Source organism: Mesoplodon bidens (assembly GCF_964165515.1).
Source record: "Mesoplodon bidens genome assembly, chromosome: 3".
Taxonomy (NCBI): domain Eukaryota; kingdom Metazoa; phylum Chordata; class Mammalia; order Artiodactyla; family Ziphiidae; genus Mesoplodon; species Mesoplodon bidens.
The window spans coordinates 4758740-4785138 of NC_138178.1; the positions used below are offsets into that span (position 1 = coordinate 4758740).

The window sequence follows — 26399 nt, forward strand, 5'->3', positions numbered from 1 at the left end:
TTGATCTCTTCTACCTGGCATTATAGAAAGATAAAATATTTTGCCAAGATAACTGTAGCTTACCAACTTACGTACAAAAAAACTCTTAAAATTCTAACCATTTCAGTCGCTACAGAAATCTTTCTAGATTAGAACATATTTCTGTTTCCTTAAAAAGAGGAAGGTTGTGACTTAATCTTGATGCCACAAACTCATCATTATGAAGATTCATTACAGTATTGCCTAGAAATACAGTGAACTGCCTACCAACATTTCGATAGACTACTGGCAGTTACATGTCCTGCAATGATTACGCCTGCCAGTAATATCACTTTTCCTCCTTCACCCCACTTTCTAGTCTGTTTCTCCTAGTCAGCAAAGGTTTGAAACTCAAAAAATTATTGACATGATTTGTTATGGCTCCTTCTGAATATCTGACATGGTGGCTTAGGAAAGCCATTAAGTTACTAAGAGGCCACTGCTTCCAAATTTGGGGCTGGACACTAGTGAAATGAGCTAACCTTTAAATAGGAAGAACTCTCTATAAGGTTACACTGCATTTGTCACCCTTTGATCAACTGATGATACCAAAAATACATAATGCATAAATTCTATAACACTTCTTAATCTGCATTTTTACAATGACATATATATACATACATACATACATATATATATATATGTGTATATATATGTTTTTTTTTCCTTAAAGAAAAGTCCATAGTCTGTCTTAAGATAATCTTGGTAGACAGATGATTTCAATTCTTAGATGATTAGATGACTCCTCATAAATAATCTGACTGGGGAGCTGCATTTTTAATAAACACCTTGGAGGCACTAACTTTTGAGTCTCTGCTCCAGAAAGCTGAATTTTAGAGAGAATTGTGGATTATCATACATTGACAGGCTGGAAAATACTTACTCATTTCTGGTTCAGCAGTGAGATCCGCAGTCACAAAATTAGAGGGGAATAACCCCATGCCTTGATGGGTTTCACCCTTCCACCAGTTGGGGTCACTAAGAGAAAAAAGAAAGAATGCTTTACTATAACAAAGAATTTTTATTTCTATGTATCTTTACCTTTTATAGTGTTTAACCTATATTATTACCAGATCTGAAGCTCACAACAGTCCAATGGAGGAAGTGAATGTATCATTATTACAAATTAGAGATGAGGCCTCAGAGAAGATAAGACACTATTAAACACACAGTTCTTTCTCATATTCTGGAAGGCTGGCGAACGCTTCAAGGATCTAGTACAAGGCTCTGAACTCTCTCCCTCAACCAGAGGTCCCCACACTTGAAAACTGTCAACTTCGAATGGTTCATAGGCTCCCACATGAGAATCCTTTATAATAAGATAGATGGTAGGCTCTGAATCCAGACCTCCATTCCTAATCAGTGCTCTTTCTAGCACACATTAGGAAACTTTCCCCCCCACAAGAGAACACACATGACAGTAACAAGATTTACAGCACAAAATGTTCACAAGAACACACTCCCGGGTGCGCACCCATGCTAACCACTGGATCCCCAGCACCTAGGATAAGGAAAGCTAGCAAGTGCTCAATAAATACTTTTTGAATGAATGAATGATCAAGGTTTTGTGCAACTTCCAGCTAACTGGCTCAAACTTTACTTCATTTTCTTCCATTCAAGAAAACATATTAGTATGTAAGGGTGATACTATAAGAATAATCTTAAATGTATTTGAATTGATCTTTAAAAACCACATGCAGGGACTGCCTTGGTGGCACAGTGGATAAGACTCCATGCTCCCAATGCAGGGGGCCCAGGTTCAATCCCTGGTCAGGGAACTAGATTCCACACGCATGCCACAACCAAGAGTTCACACACCGCAACTATGGAACCCATGTGCTGCAACTAAGAAGGCCTGGAGCCACAACTAAGGAGCCCGGGTGCTGCAACTAAGACCCGGTGTGACCAAATAAATAAATCCATAAATATTAAAATGAAAGAAACAAAAAAATCTAGTGCATTTATCTGACCTCAAAAATAAAGATTTAAGCTTCCTTGGTGGCGCAGCGGTTAAGAATCCACCTGCCAAGGCAGGGGAGACAGGTTCGAGCCCTGGTCTGGGAAGATCCCACATGCTGCAGAGCAACTAAGCCCGTGCGCCACAAGTACTGAGCCCCCGTGCCACAATTACTGAAGCTTGCGCACCTAGAGCCCGTGCTCCACAACAAGAGAAGCCACCGCAATGAGAAGCCTGCGTACTGCAACGAAGAGCAGTCCCTGCTCGCCACAACTAGAGAAAGCCCGCATGCAGCAACAAAGACCCAATGCAGCCAAAAATAAATAAATTAAATAAATTAAAATTTATTTAAAAAAAAAACTGCCAGGTCAGCTCTCCCTTTAAAAAAATTAAAGATTTAAAAAAAAAAACACTTGTTGGGACTTCCCTAGTGGCGCAGTGGTTAAGAATCCACCTGCCAATGCAGGGGACACGGGTTCGAGCCCTGGTCCGGGAAGATCCCACATGCCGCGGAGCAACTAAGCCCGTGCACCACAACTACTGAGCCTGCATGCAACAACTACTGAAGCCCGCATGCCTAGAGCCCACGCTCTGCAACAAGAGAAGCCACCGCAATGAGAAGCCTGCGCACCACAATGAAGAGTAGCCCCTGCTCGCTGCAACTAGAGAAAGCCCACACCCAGCAACAAAAGACCCAATGCAGCCATAAATAAATAAATAAAATTTATTTAAAAAAAAAAAAAAAAAACACTTGCAAATTTTAGCACTTCATTATGAGTAATAATCATCAGTAACAACTAATTTTCAAGTAAACATAAAGCTGTAGTAAAAAAACAGATGCACTGTATCACCTCCCCTATGATATAATGTATATAACACCATGTAAAATGAATTTGTTCCACACTGATATACTATTCTGTGCAAATAAATTAATTCAATATATTATGTATTTCTTATAAATTCCATATATATACATATATATATATATATATTTGGTGTATTTTCTAAAACCTTAACCTTTTTTTTTTTTTTTTTACTAATTTAACAATCTATAAGATGGAACCAAAAATGAATAGAGTAAACTAGGCCTCCAAGACATATAAAACCCATTTAAATGATAGATGAGGAAAAATTAAGCTACAAAATACGAATCCAGACAGTATGACACAAGCAAAGCAACGGACTGTCCTACAGAAAAACTACCTGCATCAGTATTTGATTTTATTACGTTTGATAAGGCATTCAGCAAGAATAATATGAAACACAGAATATGTTATATATTTTCAAATGAATGTTCAACTTAATAGTAACCATCACCTGTCATCAAGAACTGTAATAATTTCTCCAGCTTTAAAAGTAAGTTCGTTATCTTCAGCAGCTTCAAAGTCGTATATAGCGCGAACTTTCCGGCCTTCGTGTTGGTGGTTAGTTAAGAGATTAGATGTGCTTGGATACAAACTGGAAAGGGTGGTTGACTGCTGCCTTTGTTCCTTCAGTGACAACTCAATGGCTGGAAAATAATGGGTTTAAAAAGACCCAAAATGTTAATATACCCAGCAATCCTAAGAGGTACAAAAAGATATCTGAAGGTAAAAAGCATTCTTCTTCTATCCTGATATAATATATTGAACAAAAATAATGTCATCAACTTTATTCATTCATTCACACTGAGAGCTTAAAAAATAAATAAACTAAAAAAAAAAAAAACAACTGAACAGCATGATGACTATTTTTACTGAACAGGTACAATTTTAAATATTCTGGGTAATAAAAAGATATAAACTCAAATCAATTTTGTTTAATTTAGCTGCAGATATTTTATATTTTCTTTCATCTTTTCAATGTATTTCTATAGCTTAAGTTTACCAAATAATAATCAAAATCACTTGGGAAGTCCAAAGTCCCAAGCTTGAGTCCTTCACTGGGGGCTTACTAAATAGGAGTCTCAAAGGTAGTATCTGAGAACCTACATTTTATTGTTCCAAAGGTCATTCTTAGGTAATCAGTCTAAGAACTGGAATTTGGAAATAACTACAGTAAAGTCTCACCTCACAAATCCCCCAAAATAGATTTCAAATGTGTCTGCTCTATCTCCTCCCCTAATGGAGGCCATCACCATGTGTCACACAGGCTCTGTAACATAATCTTAATAAATTGACTACCCTGCTTTCAGTGCAACACATAAGCCCATCTTCCCTTCCATCTCTGTTCTAGATGAATAGAAGACCAGATGGGAAAATAAAACTTTAAAATTATCATAGAAAAATATCTTTCAGGATCCTGGGGGAGAGGAAAATATCTTAAGACATTAAAAAAAAAACCCAAAAGCATAAAAGAAAAGCAAAAATTTTGACTACATGAAAATTTAAAACTTGTTTAATAAAACATGCCATTATCAAAGTTTAAATTGTAAGCCAAAACCCAAGAGTAGATATATATAACAGATATAACAGGCAAAAGATTAATATCCAAAATAAAGATGTTCTATACATCATTATTAGAAAAAAAATAGAAAGAGAGACAATCAGAACAGCTAATAAATGTACAAAAAAGGACTGAACCTCACTAGTGATCAAGAAAATAAAAATTAAAAACAATTAGGTATCATTTCAAACCCATCAGATTCACAAAAATTAAACTCTGACAATAGCAAATGTCATGAGACTAAAAAGAATAAGTGAATAATAAAAGCTTTCATACACTGCTGATGGAAAAGGAAATACTCCAACTATTTAGCAAAGTTAAAGATGTACCTACTCCATAAGCCAACAATACCACAAAACAAAATCTCAAGGATACTCAGTGCAGCTTACTTGTTATAGTAAAAAAAAATCAGAAAACCCAGCTGTCCATCAGTAGGAGGATAAATTACAGCAGATATTTATTAGTTCACTGGAATATTACACAGCAGTTAAAACAGATGAACTTGATATACATTCTTATTACAAACAGATCTCAAACATATTGCTGCATGAAAAAACAAGTTGTAGATGATACCTAGAGTACACTATTTATGAAAAAGAATTTGTTGGACACAAAAAAGTATTTGGTATTGTTTATGGACACATAGATGGTGTAGTAAAAACATTATAGAAACATAGACTGAACGGACATACATGATAGCAGTTGCCTCGGAAGAGGAGAGGAAAAAAGTGACACTGAAGAGAGGAACAAAGGAGAACAAGTAGATTTCAACTTTGGCTGTGAACTCCTATTTCTTTTATTTTTAAATATCTTGGGGGAAAATAAACATCAAGTAAGAGACCTATCTTCTTTCCACGATCAGGGACTTAAAAATGTACCTTTCGCTAAATCTTCTTCTTCTTTTTTGTTAGCCACAGTACCAGGATCCTTGGCTACCAGAGCTGGGCTTGCTTTTGCTTGTTCTGCAGCCTAACACAAAAAAAAGGAAAATGATATTTGAAAGTTGTTCTCAAATTTTCCTACCCCCAACTAATCTAAGAACTCACAAGACCCTTCCCATCAATCCACCACAGACTTCTGAACAAGAAAGAAATCTGAACCTGAGCAGCCTCCTCAGGAGCCAGAGAACAGGTAGAACTGGAGAAAACAGACTGAGAGCGTTTGTTTTCTTAGGGTTAACAGCCTAGCCACGCTCTCCCAGGTTTGTGTGAAGAGGTTAAACTAGAAGCAGACACTATGTAAACCAGAGAAGACAGACTAGAGGAGATTTCAACAAAAAGGGGTTGAGAGTGGGAAGGAGATGACTACTTTAAAAACAAGCAGTTAAAAAAATTTTTAAATATCTATTCAAGAATTTTACTGTTTCCTTCCAGATCAAAAGTCAGGATGCTATCTTTAGGAATCCAGATTGATATACAGTAATACAAATGCTCATAAAATTATACTATCTTTGGGCTTCCCTGGTGGCGCAGTGGTTGAGAGTCCACCTGCCGATGCAGCGCATGCGGGTTCGTGCCCCGGCTGGGAAGATCCCACATGCCGCGGAGTGGCTGGGCCCGTGAGCCATGGCCACTGAGCCTGTGCGCCCGGAGCCTGTGCTCCGCAACGGGAGAGGCCGCAACAGTGAGAGGCCCACGTACCGCAAAAAAAAAAAAAAAAAAAAAAAAAAAAAAAATATATATATATATATATATATATATATACTATTTTCTAAACCAAAATACTAGCAGTTAATTTTGACAATATATTACTGTCCCTCTTAAACATATTTTGTATATAAGTTAGTGTACAAGTAAATAAATACATACATTGATTCACACTTACAGAATTACAAGCTTCTAAAGTCTTAATGGCTACTGAGTTTTTGTGTGGCCATGGAGGCCAATCAGACTCCAGCCTCATTTTTCAACCATTCTATCAGTTACCAGAAACTGTTGGCACACACACACACACGCACGCGCTGTGACACACGTTTGCTTCTACTCATGATGTCCTCCCCTCTGGCTCACTGTACTCCATCCACATTGTTTCCTAGTGAGATTCAACCCACCAGTCAGTGAACAGCTGAAAATCACTTTCTCAGTGAAACGTTCCTAAACCCTCTCATTAAGCCTTCCCTCCTCTGTGCCCCTCTGGTAACACTTTTAAACAAGGTATTATATGCTTCGGGTAGTTAAGGACAGTTAAGGACGCAAGCTGGGGAATCAGGCTAATGGGGAGTCAGGCTAATGCGGTTCAAACCCCAGATGCACCACCTTCGAACGCATGAACCCTGAGCGCCTAAAAGCCTCCTTTTGCCTCAAGTTCCTCATCTACGAAATGAGGACAACAATGGCCCACACACCACAGGCCGTCGTGAGGATTAAATTCGCACACGTAGCTTCCAAAATCAGATGCAATGAGAGCCATTCAGAGTATATAACGTTGTCTCCTGGGCTTTAAAATGTATGCAGAGGTGATATACGCCATACATGTGGTAACTGCAGCACAAAGGATGCTGAAGTAGAGAGTAAATAAACTCTCTACAGTTGCAAGCCTTCTACATTTTACGTGAAATAATTCGCTATTAACTCAAAACAGACTGTGACAAGTTACAAATGTATACTAAATTCCCAAAGCCATCAATTAAGAAAAATGAAATTCCAAAAAATATTCAAATTACCAAATGCACAGCACTTAGATCACTGCCCAGTACATAGTAACAGGCAATAAATCTCAGCTCCTATTATAATTCTCTGCTTACATGTCTGTCTCCATAACCAGGCTGCATGTTCCTTGAGGGTATATGGGGCTAAATGTTACAAGAGATCATAAATGATTGTTGAGTAAATGAAAGGCAAAATATTCAACATTATAGTAAATACCATGCTACAGTCTTCACTTAATATATTTATAATGTCAAACAAATACACAAGGCATTTATTTTTAGAAAAGCTGATTAGAAGAGAGCTTTTGTATTCAATGAAGAGAACTTCAAGCACTGTCACTCTGACCCACCTCTAGTTGTAATCTTCCTTAAATAAAAATGTTTTAATCATATACACTTCTGAAAATTGAATGTATGCTTCATCAGAGGCAATCTTTATCATAATATATGAATTTTTTTTCACAATTTGTGAACTTCACAAAATAGACATATTGATCTTTTGTGGTCTGAGAAGGGATCTCTACTGGTCAAGAAGGAAGTGCAGAAACAAGCTATATTAAGCCCTACATTCCTGAACTGCTCTCTTTTCAAAGTTCCTTTCTATCATCAGGTTCCAAGTATAGCAACGCTACTTGTCTGATTAACCAGTGAAACACAGTAGCAGTGCCAGCATCACTTCGACCTCAGTGTCCAAAGTCAGTGCTAAGAGAACCACAGCAGCACGAGTTAGGTGACTCAAGTATCACTTTTCTTAATATTTTTATATTATTTTCTTCTGTTCTTGGATGAAAAAATATACTTTAAAAAATTCTCGTTTCCAGAAACTTTTTTAAAAATATGCCAACAAAGGTCTAGTCTGATTAAAATGTAGTAACAGCTTAAGCAGCTAAGTGACTGTAAGATTTGGAGGGACTTCTGCAGTTGATCCCAGGTGATAGATTTTTTTTTTTAATTAAACGTGAAGCTCTTTACAAACATGGTTTTCAACGAAAACCTCTTCAGAAACTACTATTAAAAAAATCAGGGGGCTTCCCTGGTGGCGCAGTGGTTGAGAGTCCGCCTGCCGATGCAGGGGACACGGGTTCGTGCCCCGGTCTGGGAAGATCCCACATGCCGCGGAGCGGTTGGGCCCGTGAGCCATGGCCGATGGGCCTGCGCGTCCGGAGCCTGTGCTCCGCAGCGGGAGAGGCCACAACAGTGAGAGGCCCGCATACAGAAAAAAAAAAAAAAAAAAAAAAAAAAAAAAAATCAGGGCTTCCCTGGTGGCGCAGTGGTTGAGAGTCCGCCTGCCGATGCAGGGGACGCGGGTTCGTGCCCCGGTCCGGGAGGATCCCACATGCCGCGGAGCGGCTGGGCCCGTGAGCCATGGCCGCTGAGCCTGTGCGTCCGGAGCCTGTGCTCCGCAAGGGGAGAGGCCACAACAGTGAGAGGCCCGCGAACCACAAAAAGAAAAGAAAAAAAAAAAAAAAAATCACCATTCTACCTCATCATAGGTTACTTTATACACATTTTACATATTTCTTGTGGTTGAAAGACAGCAACTATAACAAAATGAGCTTTCACATATTTTATAAGATCTAGATGAAGAAAAGAAAAGTAACTCTTCACTTTACTATTGCTGATCTACACCCTGAGTCTTCTGAACAGGAGAGCAGTCTCACATCTACACCAGTTAGTACGTAAACGCTCTTGCCAGTGTTCACTCCACTTCTTGTCCTTCGAAGCCTAGTCCGGACAGACACATATCTACTAACCTCAATATCAAACGGAAGGCAGGATGGTGTAGTGGAAGGAACACTGGACTGAGAGTCAGGAGGCCTGTGTCCTAGTTCCAGCTCTGTCAACTACTAGCTGTGGCCCTGGGCAAGTCACTTAACCATTCTGGGTCTCAGTATCCTCATCTGTAAAATGAGGGGATTAGATTAGAGGATCACTGGAGTTGTTCCCACAACTATCTGAGATTCTAGGTTAATCAAACAAAGCTACGTATCAAACGGATCATTAACTCTTCTTCCTTCTCTTACAGGCACAAGTTGCTTTGTGGACTGAAATGCAGTTTTCACTTGCACTGAAAGCTGTCCTCAAGAGTAGTGCTGCTCAAAACAGAGTCACCGGGGGTCTTGTTAAAATGGAGACAATGAATCCACCGCTTGGAGGCACATTTCCACCCGTGAATGAGATGTTACAGTTCTCAAAAGCTTCCAGGTGGTGATGATGATGGCCAACCAACCACACTGTAAGTAACAAGCTCCAGAACAGGTTCTCAGAATACAGAACCTGCCATTCCACTAAGCAACTACACTCTTTGGTTCTCCATAGTGAGTCTACTCTTCGATAATTAAACACTGCTTCTATTGTCAAGGATGTCTTATTATAAGATATCTTGGATTATTCTGCATAAAATTATTCCTTAATTATACAGATTTAGAAATTATTCTGAGGTAGTAAAAATGAGCTATCAATTATGAATGACTACTTCTCAAAGATGTAATTTATCATTGTAGAACTATTCATGAGCCACATTGTTTCAAGTAAGAAGAAAAATATCCTCTCCTTCCTTTATCTCCAAAATATATTTCTAGGTTTTCACATCTCAAGAGTACCTAGATAAATTAGAAATGCCTTGGGAAGAAAGTCTAGATATGTCTGGATGAATCACTTCGTAACTCCCTTGGAACGGTCAAAACGCTGAACGTGAGCCCTCTACAACTAAGAGTTTTCTGCTCATGCTTTCCCATCACTCATTATATTCTACCCCAAGCCATACAGTGGGGAAAGACAGTGCAGTAAGTTACCACACACTTTAAGCCTACTTAGTTAGCTGGGCATCCTAAAGGATGGTTACTGGAATAGAAAAGGAATAAAAGAGATAATCTTCCATTTTTTTTCCTATATGACATAAATTAGAGATTGAGCTCATTACATAAATAATTTTTTTTAAAGGCAAGTTAAGCCTTTCAGTCAATCATATTTATTAAGAAAAAGAAAGAAGACACTTATGTGCTGGTCAGCTCTTAAGGGGAACTTCTCTTCCCAATGACCCCCTTTTATCTCCCTACCATTTTTTAATACAGGTGGTCATAAATTTCATAATCCAAAGAACCTCTAAACACATCCTTAAATTTTAAGGAAACCTGATTTTTGAGCTGTCATTCTTTGTAGATAAAATTACAGCACGAAGAGCACTTAACAAGAATGTCAGTATCACCTAATAAAGCAATTTCGTCTGTATTATTAAAATTATATTAAAAATTTTTTAATTGCAAAAAGGTTAAATGAATTCATTAATAAAGAAGGAGAAACAGTGGGGAAATAGAAGTTGGAACACATTAACATTCCACTATATTTTTCTGGCAACTTTATATGCAAGATTATTATTATTAACAAAAATTCCTCTGGAGTATTAAAAACTACCTGGGTTTGGAGGAAGAAAAGAAAAACTCAAATAAACATGGCTACTTTAGAGAAATGAACTGTAGCACTCACACAAATTTATATAAAATACCTGAGAGCCAATAGCTGGAAACGTAACGCCTTGTTCCTTAAGGTTCTTAATCATTGCTGATATTAGACTAAGCTGTGGATCATTCTTAAATTCATCCGTCCATTCAACCATAAGAGCCTTTAATTTTTCACACACTTTAGGATGACCCTTAAAAATAGAGAAAAAAAATTAATAAAAAAGCACTAATTTCCTGGCAAATGATTTAATACAGATACCGTAAATATAAAACTTATAAAGTGTTGCAGATCTCTTTTTAAATCATAAATTATCCCTAGCTATAGATGACACATAAGAAAATACAGATGGTTACTAGAAATAAACTAGTTTTATTTCCACACTATGAAAAAAAATAGATGATACCATCACATACCTCATAACATATTAAAACATTAGATATATAGTAACTTATTTTGGAGGTCAGAAAGACAGGACTTTTCAGAGTATTTTGCAACTAAGCAAGTGCTGTCTATGAGGAAGACATAGAAAAGTTTGTTTTCTTTTTTGCAGATCAATGAAAAATAAGTTGGAAAGAGAGAATAAATAGTACAATTCCTTTATTCCTAATTCCTGACTTTTAATGTGCATGGCTGTGTTTTTACCCAGTTACTTAATTATCTGAGGCCTGGCCTGAGGTCTACTGTATGCCGATATTCCTGGAAACTTCATTTCTTCAAAATAACATTTCCCCCTTAAGTAGAAAACCAGTATGTTCACTGTAAAATATTTGAAAAATAAAGAGTTCTTTCTCCTATACGCAACTGTTTGCTTTTTAAAGTTGTTCACGTTACTAAATACCGAGTACAAATCTTCAATTAAGGAAAATATTACATTAGAATCTCTTCATAAACAGTTGTACATTTTGATGGACATTCAGGACATCAAAAGAATGGTAAATAATTAGCGCAAACTACCTAAATATAACTGAATAACTGAATAAAGCAGAACAGGAAAAAATTATCACATAACCATGTTCTAAAAGGAGGACAGAATTTTAAATTCTTATTTATGTACTATTTCCTACTAAAATCTGGAAATACTCATTTTTTCCAAAAAAACATGAAGCATTTTCCCTTTTAACACTTAAAACATTTTTTATATATAGTTATCCCCCACAAAAAAGGCCAGAAATAATTACCTTTAGAATGCATGAATTTTTACTGAGAAAACTCACATATTACTTAGTAAATTAAAATTTTTAAATTCCTTAAATTGCTGGATTTGAATTTTTAACTCTACATTCAGTTAAGTAGATGACCTCTGTGACTAAAAAAAAAAATCGTTATAAAAACTGTGCCTAAAGTAAACTGGTATCTCTTAATCAGAGAAATACACATATTTTTCATCAGAAGAAAGGAATGGTGAAGAAAAGATGTTAAATATATTCTAATTTGGCTTGACCAAAACCAAATCTCCAAGTTATATAAATGTGTAGTCTCTTCAGCAAAACCTAACATGGACTTATACATGGGATAGACATAGCCTTGAAAGAGTTAAAAAAAAAAAAAGCACAGACTAGTCCTTTGTGATTTAAAATGTGAAGAACTGAACAATAAAATATATGAAGAAAGAAGACAGTGTTAATTCATTTCTAGAAATAATGTGCCTTACCTTGTTTAATACGTTGCTTACTTCACTAGCAAAATCTCTTGAACATACTTCTAAGTGAAAAATTTTGCCACAATTTGATACACACGCTCCTAGAAGCTAAAAGTATAAAGCAGGGAGTTAAAAGGGCTCAATTTCGGTAGACAATTTTGTGGTAGATCTTGAAATGAAACCACTCACAGTCAGAGCCTGCATGGCAACATGAGGATCTTTATGGTTCACCCTCCTCATAATAGACCGAAGACAATCTTTAGGTCTAAAAAATGAGAAATGTAACAATTAGTAGTACATTCTACTTTTTTCCCCCTTAACTATAAAAGTCAGTAGACTATGATACAAAAGGGAGAATATGGTAGAGAAGTTTAGTTCTTCCTAATGACACAATTGAAAAACTGTACACTAAAAAGTTCCCTTAAATTTTTCAAACAAAATTAACAGGCTCTCTTCCTTAACGATCATAGATAAGGCATTTTGGGCTAATTCTAGATGGAAAGTTTTGAAAATAAAATGACAGACCAAGACTTCCACTTCCAGTCACGATGGAATAACTGGAACCAGACTTACACTCCTGTTGTAAATAATTAGAAAACTGGAAAAATATATTTAAAATACATTTGGCACATTAGGCCACAGGTAGCACTGAATGATGATCTCTAAGAAAGAACACAAATTAGATCAACAGACATCTGCCTCAACTTTCTACCCAGGGGCACTTTCCAGGTACCGAAATAGGCTTTCTGTCTAAAGGCAGTTTCTGGATCTCAGCACAGAGAAGCTGATCCCAGGAAGATGGTGGTGATCTCACTGAGTTGAGGGGACAGAAATCAGAATTCTGGCAGGCTGTGGGAGCTAGAATGTGCAGGACAGAGTCGAGGAGCTATATGAAGAAAGAGTGCTAGATACCTGCATGGGGTCCACTGAGGTCTGCTGCCCACCAGGCTGGACAAAAAGTGACTGAGAGCTCTACACTGAAGGGTTCCCAAAGCTCACACAGCTGTCAGAGCTCATACCAAAGTGGACAGTCCTTGCAGCAGAGCGTTTAGGCCTTGGTGATGCGGCTACACCATCCCAAAAGACTATCCTAAATCCATCCAATAACAACTTAAAAAACAAGTCACAGAAGAATAAAATTGATCCAGACGTAACCTCTAACAGAATCAAGTCCAATATTCTTTAACAGGAGTATGACAAAACCTGGCATTCAACAATATAAAATTCATAATACTAAGCATTCAATCAAAAATTACCAGATGTGACACGAAGCAGGAAGAAGTGACACTTAACTAGGAGAAAACTCAGTCAAATGAAAATGTGGAAATTATAATAAGCTATTTTAAGTATGCTCTAGGATGTACAAGGAATCATCAACATAGCAAAGGAAAGAAGTGGTATACAAAAAAGAACCCGATAAAACTTCCAGAGAAGAAAAATATATAAAATGAACTAATTAAATAATTAACTAATTGGATGAAATTAACCTGATAGAAATAGAAGGACTTATCTAATAAGGGATTAATATCCAGAATATATAAAGGGGTCCTACCTCTCAACAACAAAAAAATGATAATCCAATTCAAAAATGGGCCAAAGACTCAAACAGACATTTCTCCAAAGAAGATATATAAATGGCCAGAAAGCACATGAAAAACCACTCAGCATCATTAGGGAGCAGCACATGAAATCACAGTGAGACACAATTTCACATTAAAAAGGAAGAGGCAACCAGCCGGGGATGTGGGGAAATGGGAACCCTTATGCATAGCGGTGCCCACCGCGATGCGAAACGAAACGACGTAGCCACTGTGGACAAGTCTGACAGCTTCTCACAAAGTCAGACATAAAACTGCCCTGTGACCCAGGAACTCCACCACTATGTGCTGAATACGCACATAGAAGAACTGAAAGCAGGGATTGAAGCAGACATCTGTACATCTATGCTCAGAGCAGCATTATTCACAACAGCCAAATCTCCACCAGCAGATGAACGGATAAACAAAATACAATGGAATACTATTCAGCCTAAAAGAACGAAATTCTGACACATGCTACATGGGTGGACCTTGAAGACATACTTAGTGAAATAAGCCAGACACAAAAGGAGAAATATTATATGGCTCCACTTATACGTGGTACTCAAAACAGGCAAATTCATGGAGATACAAAGTAGAATAGAAGTCACCAGTGGCTAAGAGAAGGGGGAAGTGGACAGTTACTATTTAACTGCATACATACAGAGCTTCCATTTGGGATGGAAGTTAAGGAAATGGACAGTTGGACACACACAAACAAAAGAAAAAACAGTATCAGGTGATCTGAACAACACTGAGTCCTGGGAAAATTGGCCAGTAACAATTGTCCTAAAAAATTTCTTTAAGAATTGAAAATGCAATTACTAATGATAAACAGAAAAAAGTCATTTTTAATAGGGAGATATTAGAATAAAAAATAAAATTTCTGTTTCTAAGGCTGTTTCACTGCCTATTGGGAAGCCTTCCACCTAAAAAGCATGGAAAAAAGAGGGGGAAAAATTGTATTTATGGGATACCTATTATATGTCAAGCAGTCAACTCATGATTCTGCAGCTCTTATTCTACTGATTTTGTATTAAAAGTATCTAAAAGCAGCATCATTAGACTGAAGAAATAATATAACATTATTTAGATTTTTCCTTTTTTACAGTTGGACTTATTTTAGGAGCCAGAATCTGTGACCTCATGCTAATTTTTGCAGTTGTGAAAAGCATGTTGACAAACACAAAATTATCATTTCAAAGCACTGGCAGAGGTCAAATTATCTAAATACCAAAATTAAAATCATTTAAAAATAATGATCCAAAGATGATTCAGCTCAGTGAATAAAACATTTTAGAAAATAATCCTCAATACTTGCTTTACCACCAAATTTTAAATGAAATTTCTGACGTATTGTTCATAAACCACACTTTTTTTTTTTTTAAAGAAAGAAGTCTAAACTGTGGTGACTTTTGGAAAAGAGGATGGAGAAAGAAGCTTTGAAATGGAACTTTTTACTTTTTATTTCACTCATTTCTATACTGTTGAAATGTTTAACCACAGCCAATTTTAAAAACCAAGGCAAGGACATGTCTGGAACCAAAGCAAAGTTGGCTATTGCATCCATAAAAAGGATAATGCCCAAAAAAGCCAACTAGAATGTTTATAAGTCCTGACGAACACTTTATGTATGCCAACAAAGCAATATCTTTTTAGGTATAATAAGCTAAAAAAAAAATCCCTTCAGAACTGTGTATAAAACTGGTGCTATTAAACAACAGAAGTGACCCACAAAAATCTAATATTTAACGACCTCATTCTGTTCCGTGTTTTTTTTCAATTCAGGTTTTCAGTATTTCCACAAAACGATAAGTAAAATACAGAAGTGAAAGTATATTTATATACATTTCATTATAAATCTTACAATTCAACAAAAAATTATAGCTAAAATATTCTTTTTTTTTTTTTTTAAGATTATTTATTTATTTATTTATTTATTTATTTATGGCTGTGTTGGGTCTTCGTCTCTGCGCGAGGACTTTCTCTAGTTGCAGTGAGCGGGGGCCACTCTTCATCGTGGTGCGCGGGCCTCTCACTGTTGTGGCCTCTCCCGTTGCGGAGCACAGGCTCTGGACGCGCAGGCTCAGCGGCCATGGCTCACGGGCCCAGCCGCTCCGCGGCATGTGGGATCTTCCCAGACTGGGGCACGAACCCGTGTCCTCTGCATCGGCAGGCGGACTCTCAACCACTGCGCCACCAGGGAAGCCCAAAATATTCTTTTTAAAAAGGTTTAAGAGTTATAATTGAATTTAAAGTAGGTGTCCTATGGCTATTATCCTCTCAATGACAAATGAAAATGGACTACAAATATAGTGTCTGTATAATTTATCATCTATATGAGTACCCCTTTGAGAGTGAAAGGGGGTGCTAACCAGGCGTAATACAAGAACAGCAGGCACAGAGTGAAACTATCCAAGAGAAATGGGATGCATGATCACCCCAGCCAAAACTATGTTCATCCAAACATTATCTTTTTATGCATAGATCTCGGACACATACTTCATACACGAGCAAGAAAAAAAGGCAGTACTTTTATCTAGTTGTGGTTTCTACTGTCTTTTCCTTGAATCCTAGACCAGACAAGAAAACAGGCTTTTCATGAATGGACACAGCTGACTCGGCATATGTCAGCTCTGATGAACTAAAGCATCAAAGTCAGTTTCATTATTCACAACATTACTCCAGGCCACCTCAATACACTGTACTGTGGGCTTCCACGAAAAGAAAGCTTTAGGAGGGGGCTCTTCTCCACTAGACCCTCTCACTCCAGCTCCCCTCTCTCCACACCACTCTCTCTCTTTCAGGTTCTATGTCTTCAACATGGCCGATGCTCAAGAAGAAGTCATTGAGCTAAATGGGAAAGACACGAATTTTCACTGTTGTACAATAATTAGTATTTAGAATAACTGAATAATCGTCATTATAAAGCTCTATTTGTTACCAACTTCTGCATCTTCCGCTGAGTTTGCTTTCTATGTGGAAAATGTACACGCACTCGCAAAGTCTATTTCTGAAAAATTATGTGATGAGGGGAAAATGCACAGTAAGTAGTGCTGGGAGGAGCACAGGATGTGAGGAAAGGGGCTGTTGATACATAGTAATGAAGCATTTTGTAAAATTACCTGCTAAGATAAAATCTGCATGTGCATTTAGAGGAGTCTACCAACAGTTTCCACCACCAACCTTTTGTAAAGGGTAGTCAAGTCCGGATCTCTCTCAAAACCCTTCCCAAAACTCCATTTTGGTATTTTAAAACATTTTGTAAGACTCACCCTCTCTCTGCCTTATCTTGAGATGGGAAAACAAAAAGATAGGAGAGGTCAAGGATACAGACAAGAACAAGGAAAGAACTCTCTCTCACCCTTCCCAGTTTTCCAACCCCAAAATAACTCTCTTAACTTACTATGTGATAAATGACCATACCACAAATCACACCACTGTAAAATGTAATGGAACTGTACTATTTCCTGAGTTTCCAAAGTAAGGATAATAAGGCAAAAATGGCAGTTAATCAATTTTCTTTGATTAGGGAGTTACTGTTGCAGAACATATTCTGCCATCTCTCAAATATGCTCAATACAGGCAATTTCTCCTCAATTACTGAAGCAAAACTGTTATGTTGAGCACCAGGTGAAGAAGATGGCTTGTATATTCATGGCCATGTTGTTTAAAACATGTATACTCTGAGCAAGAGTCATCCTCAGTGCAGGGAGATATACACACTCTGTAAGAGAAATGGGAACTGGAATTTAGGACAGCACGTAGAGCTCACTCAATGGACAGAAGAACAAGTTTTGAAGAAAAATAAAATTGAGGGGGCTGCAAAAGAATACAGTTAAGTTCAGTAAGTTAAACATGCATAGGACGTAGCTCAGATCTAGAGTTAAGAGGACCAAAGAAAACTAAAACTAATTTTGCATTCCTACAGTTCTCTTTTCAAAGAAAAATGAAATTTCAAATCTCTTTGAATAGCCCTGAGTACATTTCCAGAACTGTCACCACATTATTTATAAATGTCTATCTACTTGTAGGTATGTTGTTGTACAGTTATGACAGATAGATAGCTCAGCATTCATCTCTAGTCACCAGTTAGTGAGATTACCTGAAAAGGTCTTTCCATTAATATATAAGGAGAAAGCCAAAAATATTCAATGATTTTGTTGGATAAAGGAGTCAAAATTTGTGAGATCTTATGCTTTCTGTAAGTTTTTAAAAGTCTCTTATTTAAAAATATGTCTCATCTCTACATCTTAATTGAAAAGTACTTTTGTATTATAAAGATAACAGGTTAAACTGTGATGAGATTTTATATGCTTGAGGAAATTATTACTATTGAAAAGGCAGTGAATTCAAATACTACTTATTGCACCTATTACTAAACCAATGATTTTAGATCAATCAACTTTTCAAAAAGAGGATACCACCTATTTATTATCCCCCTCATGGGGGCTGACAGAAGAACAATAGGACATTTTCTTTAAAGTACTGTAAATATAAAAGAAAAGCAATATAAAAAAAAGTAACAGAAATAACAGTGTATAGCACAGTTCATGAATGTGCTTGCACGGTTAACCTCTCATCACCTTTGAGGCAGGACTGAAAAGGTACAAAGATACTAACAGTATGTTTCTAAATAGGGGCAGAAAAATTCTTGCAGTGTAAGACTATCTGGCATATCACATCTCTGGTCCCAGCCTAATCAATATCAGTAGTAACCTCCTGTCATTGTGACAACCCAAACCATCCCTAACAGAGCAACACCACTGGGCTGAGAACTACTGCTAGACAAAAGCAGCACTGTGATTCAGTAGAAAAAGATTTGAGGCTTGACAGACCTCATCTGTAAAAGGGGACTTTAATGCTTCCTGTTCAGTATGTTATTACATTACTCCCAGAATCATGCCAGGGACTTAGAGACACTCAATGTTAGCTCTAGAAAGCACAAACATATTCTTCTATCAAGTTACTTTTACAACGTTAGCTTTCAAAGCTATTTTAGAGTGATTCAAACTTTACGTTTTCTTTTTACATGCTATAAAAAGTGCTTTACTACAACTTACAATTCAAGGATATATGTAACTGTATTGTGGAGGGGGGAGGGGATACGTGTCTGCATAACTTTTATAGGTCTTAGTACCCAGCAGGCGCACACTAAAAGATATGGGACCTCAAATCTTTGCTGAACAAAGTAAAAAAAATTTTTAATTAACAGAGAATATAAACCCTCCTTGAACACTAAAGGGAGTCTAATATAGAGCGTGGCTTTCAAAAGCATAAAGGCTTTACATTAACTATAAAAGAAGTTTAATATTATAAAATGCAAAAGAAATCAGAACTGAAATGAATCATAACTGTATATTCAATGGCATATTCAAAGTGCATATTTGGTTCATAATATACATTACATAAAACACAGTCTACAGTGCACAAGGGGGAAAAGGGCAAAACACTGAATACAAATACCAAATTCTGATTCTGAGCTTGTTAAATAGGTATTTCTTATGAGATAGCTGATGGAACATGAATATAGTCTACAAATTATGTTATTTGGCTATTTGAAGAACAAGTTCACGTGCCTGAAGGACTTCATCAGAAAAGGAGGTAAACTTCTACATACTAAATATTGAGGGTTAATGGAAGTATAGATAACAGTCACTGAATACTTAAATTTAGTATGATATTTTGAGTTTCCCAGATCATATAAAACTGGAGTATATTTCAGTCAAACAGAACACAATGTGATATAACATATGGGAGAGAGAGGAATCACTAAAAACTTAATAAAATTGGTATGTCTTGACTCATGATTTAAAAAAAATTTTTTTAATATTTATTTATTTTTTGGCTGCACCGGGTCTCAGCTGTAGCACGAGGGATCTTTCGCTGTGGCACGTGGGCTCTTCGTTGCAGTGTGCAGGCTTCTGAAAAGGCTATACATACTATATGATCCTAATTGTATGACATTTTGGAAAAGGCAAAATTATAGAAATAGTAAAAAAAATAAAGAAATTAATGGTTGTCAGGGGTTCAGAGAGAGAAAGGAGAGGGATGAATGGGGGGAGCACAGGACATTTTAAGGATGGTGAAACTACTCTGTGTGATACTGTAATAATGGATACGTCATTATGGGCTTGTCAAAACCCATAAAACTGTATAATATAGAGTGAGTCTTAATGTAAACTATAGACGTTAGTTAATAATAATGTATCAATATTGGTTCATTACTTGTAACATATACCACACTAATGCAAGATGTTAATAATAGGGGAAACTGCATATAAGGGGTGGGAGTGGGTTATGGAATTCTTCATACTATCTGCTCAATTTTTTTCTAAACCTAAAATTGTATTTTTAAAAAAACAGTCTATTAATTATAAAACAAAAAATGAAAGAAACATGAGATAATTCTACTAAAACCCTGGAGAAGGAAAGTCTTGTATAACTCAAAATTCTAAACACCATAAGACTGATAAATTCATCTATATAAAAATCAAAAATTTCTAAATGGAAAAACAACAAAACAAAGTCAAAAAAATAATGGAAGGAATTCCCTGGTGGTCCAGTGGTTAGGACTTGGCGCTTTCACTGCCAGGGCCTGGATTCGATCCCTGGTTGGGAACTAAGATCCCACAAGCCGTGTGGCGCAGCCAAAAAAAACCAAAAAATAATGGAAAAATATATGCAATTCATAAAACAGACAAGATATGTCCCTAACACATCAAGGACTCCTAGAAATGAGGAAAGGATAGATACAGACAGTTCAAGAAGAGGAAGCACAAACAGCTCTTAAATACAGAAAAAGATGTTCATCCCAGAAAACGGTAAGAATGTACCTTTGACTCTGGAAGACCACCCACCTCAAGCCTCTTCACCTTTATGGAAAAGGGTCAAAGGGAGCCCCGACCACTCCTTCCCAGGACTCCAAGGTTCCTTCTGCAGAAGTCAAGACCAAGTCTTGGGCACCCAACTTTCTCTACGATCCAATAATTGAGAACTTGAGAACATACGCCTGTTATTCTTGTTTAGACAAGTCCCTACAAGAAGCTCCAGACTATCCTCTCCATCATTAAACAGCTCTGCATATCCATTACTCCCCAGCTTCTGAAATCTTTCCACTGGACCCTCTAGAAGTCACAGCCCATGATCAACAAAAGGCCCTACCCCTGGTCCTTTTGCTCTACAGAAAACTGGCTCTCCACGGAAGATAACACTTCTCCTGCAGCCACCTCAAGTGGTAGCTTTCTGTCTTCCCACGGCTCTTGTACCTCCTAAATGAAGGGTCCTCTTTGCTCCCTTTGCTACTTCAAAACCATTCTCCCTCCCTCTTTCCTAAAACAGCCCAGTTCAGATCTTCTCATTTAAAAAACCTCACTGCCCCCTCATCTTTCAGTGATTTTAACTCCTGGCTCTCTGCCACTCTCTCTAATGTTACTTCTGTCTTAACGGAAGTGATGCTTCCAACACCATTGGCTTTTTGACTCCACCTTATTATTAACTGTCAAGGTCTACAAACTCCATTTCAGGCATTCCAACTATCATCTTCCATTTCTCTAACCCACTCACTCTCTTTATACCCAGCTCTGTGCTTGCTCAGGGTGGCTCACCTCTGCTCCAGCTAGCCCGTACCTTTCAAGTTATTAGAAAGCGCCAAGTGTCCTCTACCCTGCAGCATTCACGTGAAAGCTGTTCCCTCTGCCTGGGACCTCTGCTTGCAGCTCTTCGCTTCTTCTCAACTTTAAAATCATAGCATAAATGTTATCCCTCATGCCTGTGCTTCCCTGAAAAACCTAAGTAGGTCTCCCTTTTATTCTCCACTGAAGCCCTCTGCTCACTATCTTCTTAGACCATTACCTGTTTATTTCTATCTTCCACTGGCCAACTGTTACCATAGCTGATGACAAAGGCTGTACCTGCTTTATTCACCACTCTAGACCCAAAGCATGATACCCAGCCAGTACTCACTGTTTGTCAAATAAAAGAAAAAACGGGGCTTCCCTGGTGGCGCAGTGGTTGGGAGTCCGCCTGCCGATGTAGGGGACGCGGGTTCGTGCCCCGGTCCGGGAGGATCCCACGTGCCGCGGAGCGGCTGGGCCCGTGGGCCATGGCCGCTGAGCCTGCGTGTCTGGAGCCTGTGCTCCGCGGCGGGAGAGGCCACAGCAGTGAGAGGTCCGCGTACCGCAGACGAAAAAAAAAAAAAAGAAAAAAACGACTGATACAAAAAGAATGAAATGAACTGAAGTAATTCTGTGACATAAAGAAAGTGAAAGAGACCGGGAAATCAAGATCACGCTTTACAAAAAAGCCTTTAATTTTATTCCTGCTATAACTCTTCCCCTAGTTTAAATGACATTAAAAAAAATCCTAAATACGAATCAGATTCTCACTTGTTAACTAGAAAAAACTAGAGTACCTACAGCTGTTGTGATGATTAAATAAAATGTTTATAAGGCACTTAAACAAGACCTGGCAGATAATAAGCAGTCAATAAATGTTGGCTATTATCCTTAAAAGAACACTTAAAAGACTTTAAAACCTAAGGCCAGTAAATGGAGGGTATGATGATTACAAAACACACGTTGGAAGAAATCTTTTTCTAGAACTGATGCTGCCCTTCCAACTTGAAGAAGTCTAGGCCAGAGATTACTTTTCCCTTAAAAAATCAGGACATATTCTATCAACCTCCAGCTAAAGGTCAGAAGTAGTCAAAGCCCGGGTCCAGGACAAGACAACATAAAGCCAATGAAAAATATTTTTAACAAACTCTTTCCCAAAGGCTTATATTTATATTTTTCACAAAATATCAGTAATGACTATCATTTTCTCCTTCTAATTCTGTACAAATAAATCAAAGACTTACTATCCAAATAGATCCCTTATCCAAGTAAAGAAAAAAGTTTATCACGTTGTCCACTCTCAGTCAACTATATTTTTGTCTAAAGCTAAACAAAGACAGTTAAGACATAAAATAATAGCACAAATTAATCTGGATGTCAATTACAGAGTTTTAATTTTAACTTTTTATTGTGGATAATCAACACCTACCCTCACATCTGTTTTTTATATATGAAATTATAATCAAATCAATCAAATAGACAAAAGCTATTTATTATGGGAAGCTATGTATTATGTTAAAGAAAACTGCTACTATTATTCTGAAAGTTCTCTTGATTCTGAACAAACAGAGACTTTTCAGTCCATCATATGACATCACTGGCTAAGCATTTTTCAGTACTTAGACATTGGAACTGCACACTAAAAATCACATGAATATCTTTGGAAATCAGAAAAAAAATTTCAGAATTTTTTTCAAAGTTTTAAGTCCAGCATATTCAAACATTTCAGGCTGACAGGATATATTAGGGAATTAAGTAATTACAAATGCAGAATAGTGTATAATATGCTTATTGTCTATTACGGCAGGGAAAAGATACTCGTATTTGTGTAAAGAAACAATGGAAAGGTACAAAAGAAAGAAAAGTGGTTACCTATAGAGGATGGGGGAGGGAAACAGGGACAGAAGTTAGACTTGTCAATGTTCATCTTTTTAAACTGTTTTAAATTTTGAGCCATGTGAGTATCTATTTTTGAAACAAAAAAGTACATATTTCATAAGCATAAGTATTTCTTTAAATCAACAAACATACACACATATGTGTGGCTCAAAGAACAGTAAGATTTTTTTAAAGAGGAAGAATTAAAGAGGGTTTTTTGAAATACTGCTGGAACCATGTTTCTGGGTCACAGTTCTCTGACCAAATGAAATTTCACAATAATTGGCTCTTCATTTCCCCTTAAAAATTGAGAATATTTCCCAAACAACCATAACTCCAAAACAGATGACTCAAAAAAAAGAAAGGAAGGAAGGAAGGAAGGAAGGAATTTTTTTAAAGGGCCAAAAGGATTTTTAAATATTATTTTCTTAGGGAAGAAAGACTTTAATATAAGTTACTTTATGCACTAAATAATTCTACAATATATTGCTGGTTACAAATCATTTTGTTTAAAAAAGAATCTTACTGAAATAGAAATGCTTTTCTTAAAGTTCCCTCAACCATCCCTAAATCCGTCCTCTTAAATAGATCTGTACATTTTATAAAATTACAGATTAATACCATGTGGCAATGTTTAAAAAAAAAAAAATCTAGACTGCTGCCTAGTATACAAATAACCTGATGAACTGCATTCCAGTCCATAACATGCCTCTACTTCAACCTGCCCTATCTACATTTGCCTCAGGAAAACTCATGTCCTCTTTTCCCTCTCACACCAATGACATGTCTCAATCTTTTCTAAAGCACACCAGGTACCTAGAATACTTCACTGACAACCTACAATACCGGTTCAATATTCTCATGCTACCATCAGCAACCCATACTAAACATATGTATCTGGACTCCTAGACAACATAAACCAGATTTCCATAAGTTTTCCATATAACTAATTATGAAATGATTTTAAAAATTAAAACCAAACTGTAAGTGGTTACCAGGTTCTGGGGAAGGGGGAAGTGGTAAGTTGTTTAACAGGCAGAGCTCACTTGGGGATGATGAAAAGATCTGGAGATGGATAGTGGTGATGATCCCACAACAATGTGAATGTGCTGAATGCCACAAACCTGGCTCAAAGAAAATGTTTTCATGTATAATAATGCACTTGCCTTTATAATAATGCAGTCATAAAATATTTTTATTACTTTTTTATGGGGAAAGGGAACCAGGAAGACAAAAGTGCTGATGGCCCATGAAAGTCAAAATGTGGCCCTGATGCCTATTTCCTACTATGAAATCATCAAGGTACAGCAAGAAAGTAAAAATAATGAAAATACAACTGGATATGTATGTAAAACATTATTTTTAAAGAGAAATCACACACATAAGCAAATTTTGTGGGTTTGATTTTTTTTAAACCCTAGTAATAGTAGAATGGCATCTCAATTATTACACAGTCCTTTTCAAACAATTCTTTATTAACAAGAGCTATAAAGAGATATCACATTTCCATAAACAAACAAATAAATGCTTGAAAATTAACTTAATGAGAATTTAAAGGAACTAGAGAGCAAGTATTAAGGAAGAAAAAATAAGTGAAAGAGAAAAAAGGAAAAGAAGGGAAGAGGAAAGGAAAAAATATTGATTAAAACCAAACAGAACTACCTCTCATTATTTAAATTAGCAAAGCTGAAAACACTTCCTAAGTAAATTCATAGATTTAGCATAATGTCAATTAAAATCTCCAAAGTATAATGAAATACTAAGGAAAAATACTGAGAGAGAATATGTTGTCTAAAGTACATTTGAAAAAATTAAAGAATGAGGATGGGGCTTCCCTAGTGGCGCAGTGGTTGAGATTCCGCCTGCCAATGCAGGGGACACAGGTTCATGCCCCGGTCCAGGAAGATCCCACATGCTGCGGAGCAGCTAGGCCCGTGAGCCGTGGCCGCTGAGCCTGCGCGTCCGGACCTGTGCTCCACAACGGGAGAGGCCTTAACAGTGAGAGGCCCACGTACCGCAAAAAAAAAAAAAAAAAAAAGAATGAGGATGTATCTAAACCTACTGATACTAGATAACAACAAAAGGCAAATAGAAAACAATTACTTAAAGCTATAAATTAGTACGTTTTAAATACACAAGGACAACATGGATGGAAACTTGAAGGCATTATGCTAAGTGAAATCAGTCAGACAGAGGAAGACAAATACTGTATGATCTCACTTATATATGGAATCTAATAAAATCAAACTCATAGAAACAGAGAACAAACTGGTGGTTGTCAGACAGGCAGAGGGGTGGTCAAAATGAATAAAATGGGTCAAAAGGTAAAAACTTCCAGTTATAAGTAAGTTCTGAGGCTGTAATGTACAGCATGGAGAGTACAGTTACAATACTTTGTTGCACATTTGAAAGTTGCTGAGAGAGTAGATCTGAACAGTTCTCATCACAGGAAAAGACAGGAAAAAAATAACAGATTATCGTTTCTAGTATAATAATGTTAACATGAAGAAAAACAAATTGATCTCTTTAAAGCTCCATGACACATCATACAGGATTTTTAGGTGGGTTACAACTTTATTTTTCAAGTAGAAAAAATATGGAATATTTCTAGTAATGAAAGGGAGTTTGTCCTTTCATTTCAAGCAATTAATCAAATTATTATAAAAAGTATCTACAAAATGAAGACTACCAAACTAAAGATAAAAAGAAAACTGATGGAGTGAAAAGAGAGAGGGGGGACTTTGCAACTGGAATGCTAGATAAAAGTTTTATCTCCAAAATACACAGGGATGGAGCTAGGTCGATACCTAGTCCTCAACGGACAAACTGTCACAAAATATCATTTTAATCAAAAAGAGGCAGGTTTGACATAAATACACTACTATGTGTAAAACTGATAGCTAGTGGGAACCTGCAGTATAGCACAGGAAGCTCAGGTCGGTGCTTTGTGATGACCTAGATGGGCAGGATGGGAGAGAGGTCCAAGAGGGAGGGGATATATGTATACATAAAGCTGATTCACTTCATTGTACAGCAGAAACTAACACAACATTGTAAAGCCATTAAAAAAAAAAAAAAAGAGGCAGAGGTGTACCCACTTAACCATGCACCAGATACTATTATAAACACTTTATATATATTAACTAATCTAACACTTACAACAAGCCCCCTATAAAAAGAT

The 26399-nt window shown here is 37.0% G+C and overlaps 1 protein-coding gene across 1 annotated transcript in view; it reads right to left on the reverse strand.

Moving 5' to 3' along the window:
* STAM (signal transducing adaptor molecule) overlaps nucleotides 1–26399 on the reverse strand; it is a 65147-nt gene that overhangs the window by 20904 nt on the left and 17844 nt on the right. Inside the window, exons 3-8 of the mRNA XM_081226972.1 lie at nucleotides 12337–12412; nucleotides 12160–12255; nucleotides 10552–10698; nucleotides 5278–5368; nucleotides 3293–3485; nucleotides 902–996 (exon numbers count right to left, since the gene is read on the reverse strand). Coding sequence (XP_081083098.1) covers nucleotides 902–996; nucleotides 3293–3485; nucleotides 5278–5368; nucleotides 10552–10698; nucleotides 12160–12255; nucleotides 12337–12412 — 698 coding nt within the window. The remainder of the gene's footprint in view (nucleotides 1–901; nucleotides 997–3292; nucleotides 3486–5277; nucleotides 5369–10551; nucleotides 10699–12159; nucleotides 12256–12336; nucleotides 12413–26399) is intronic.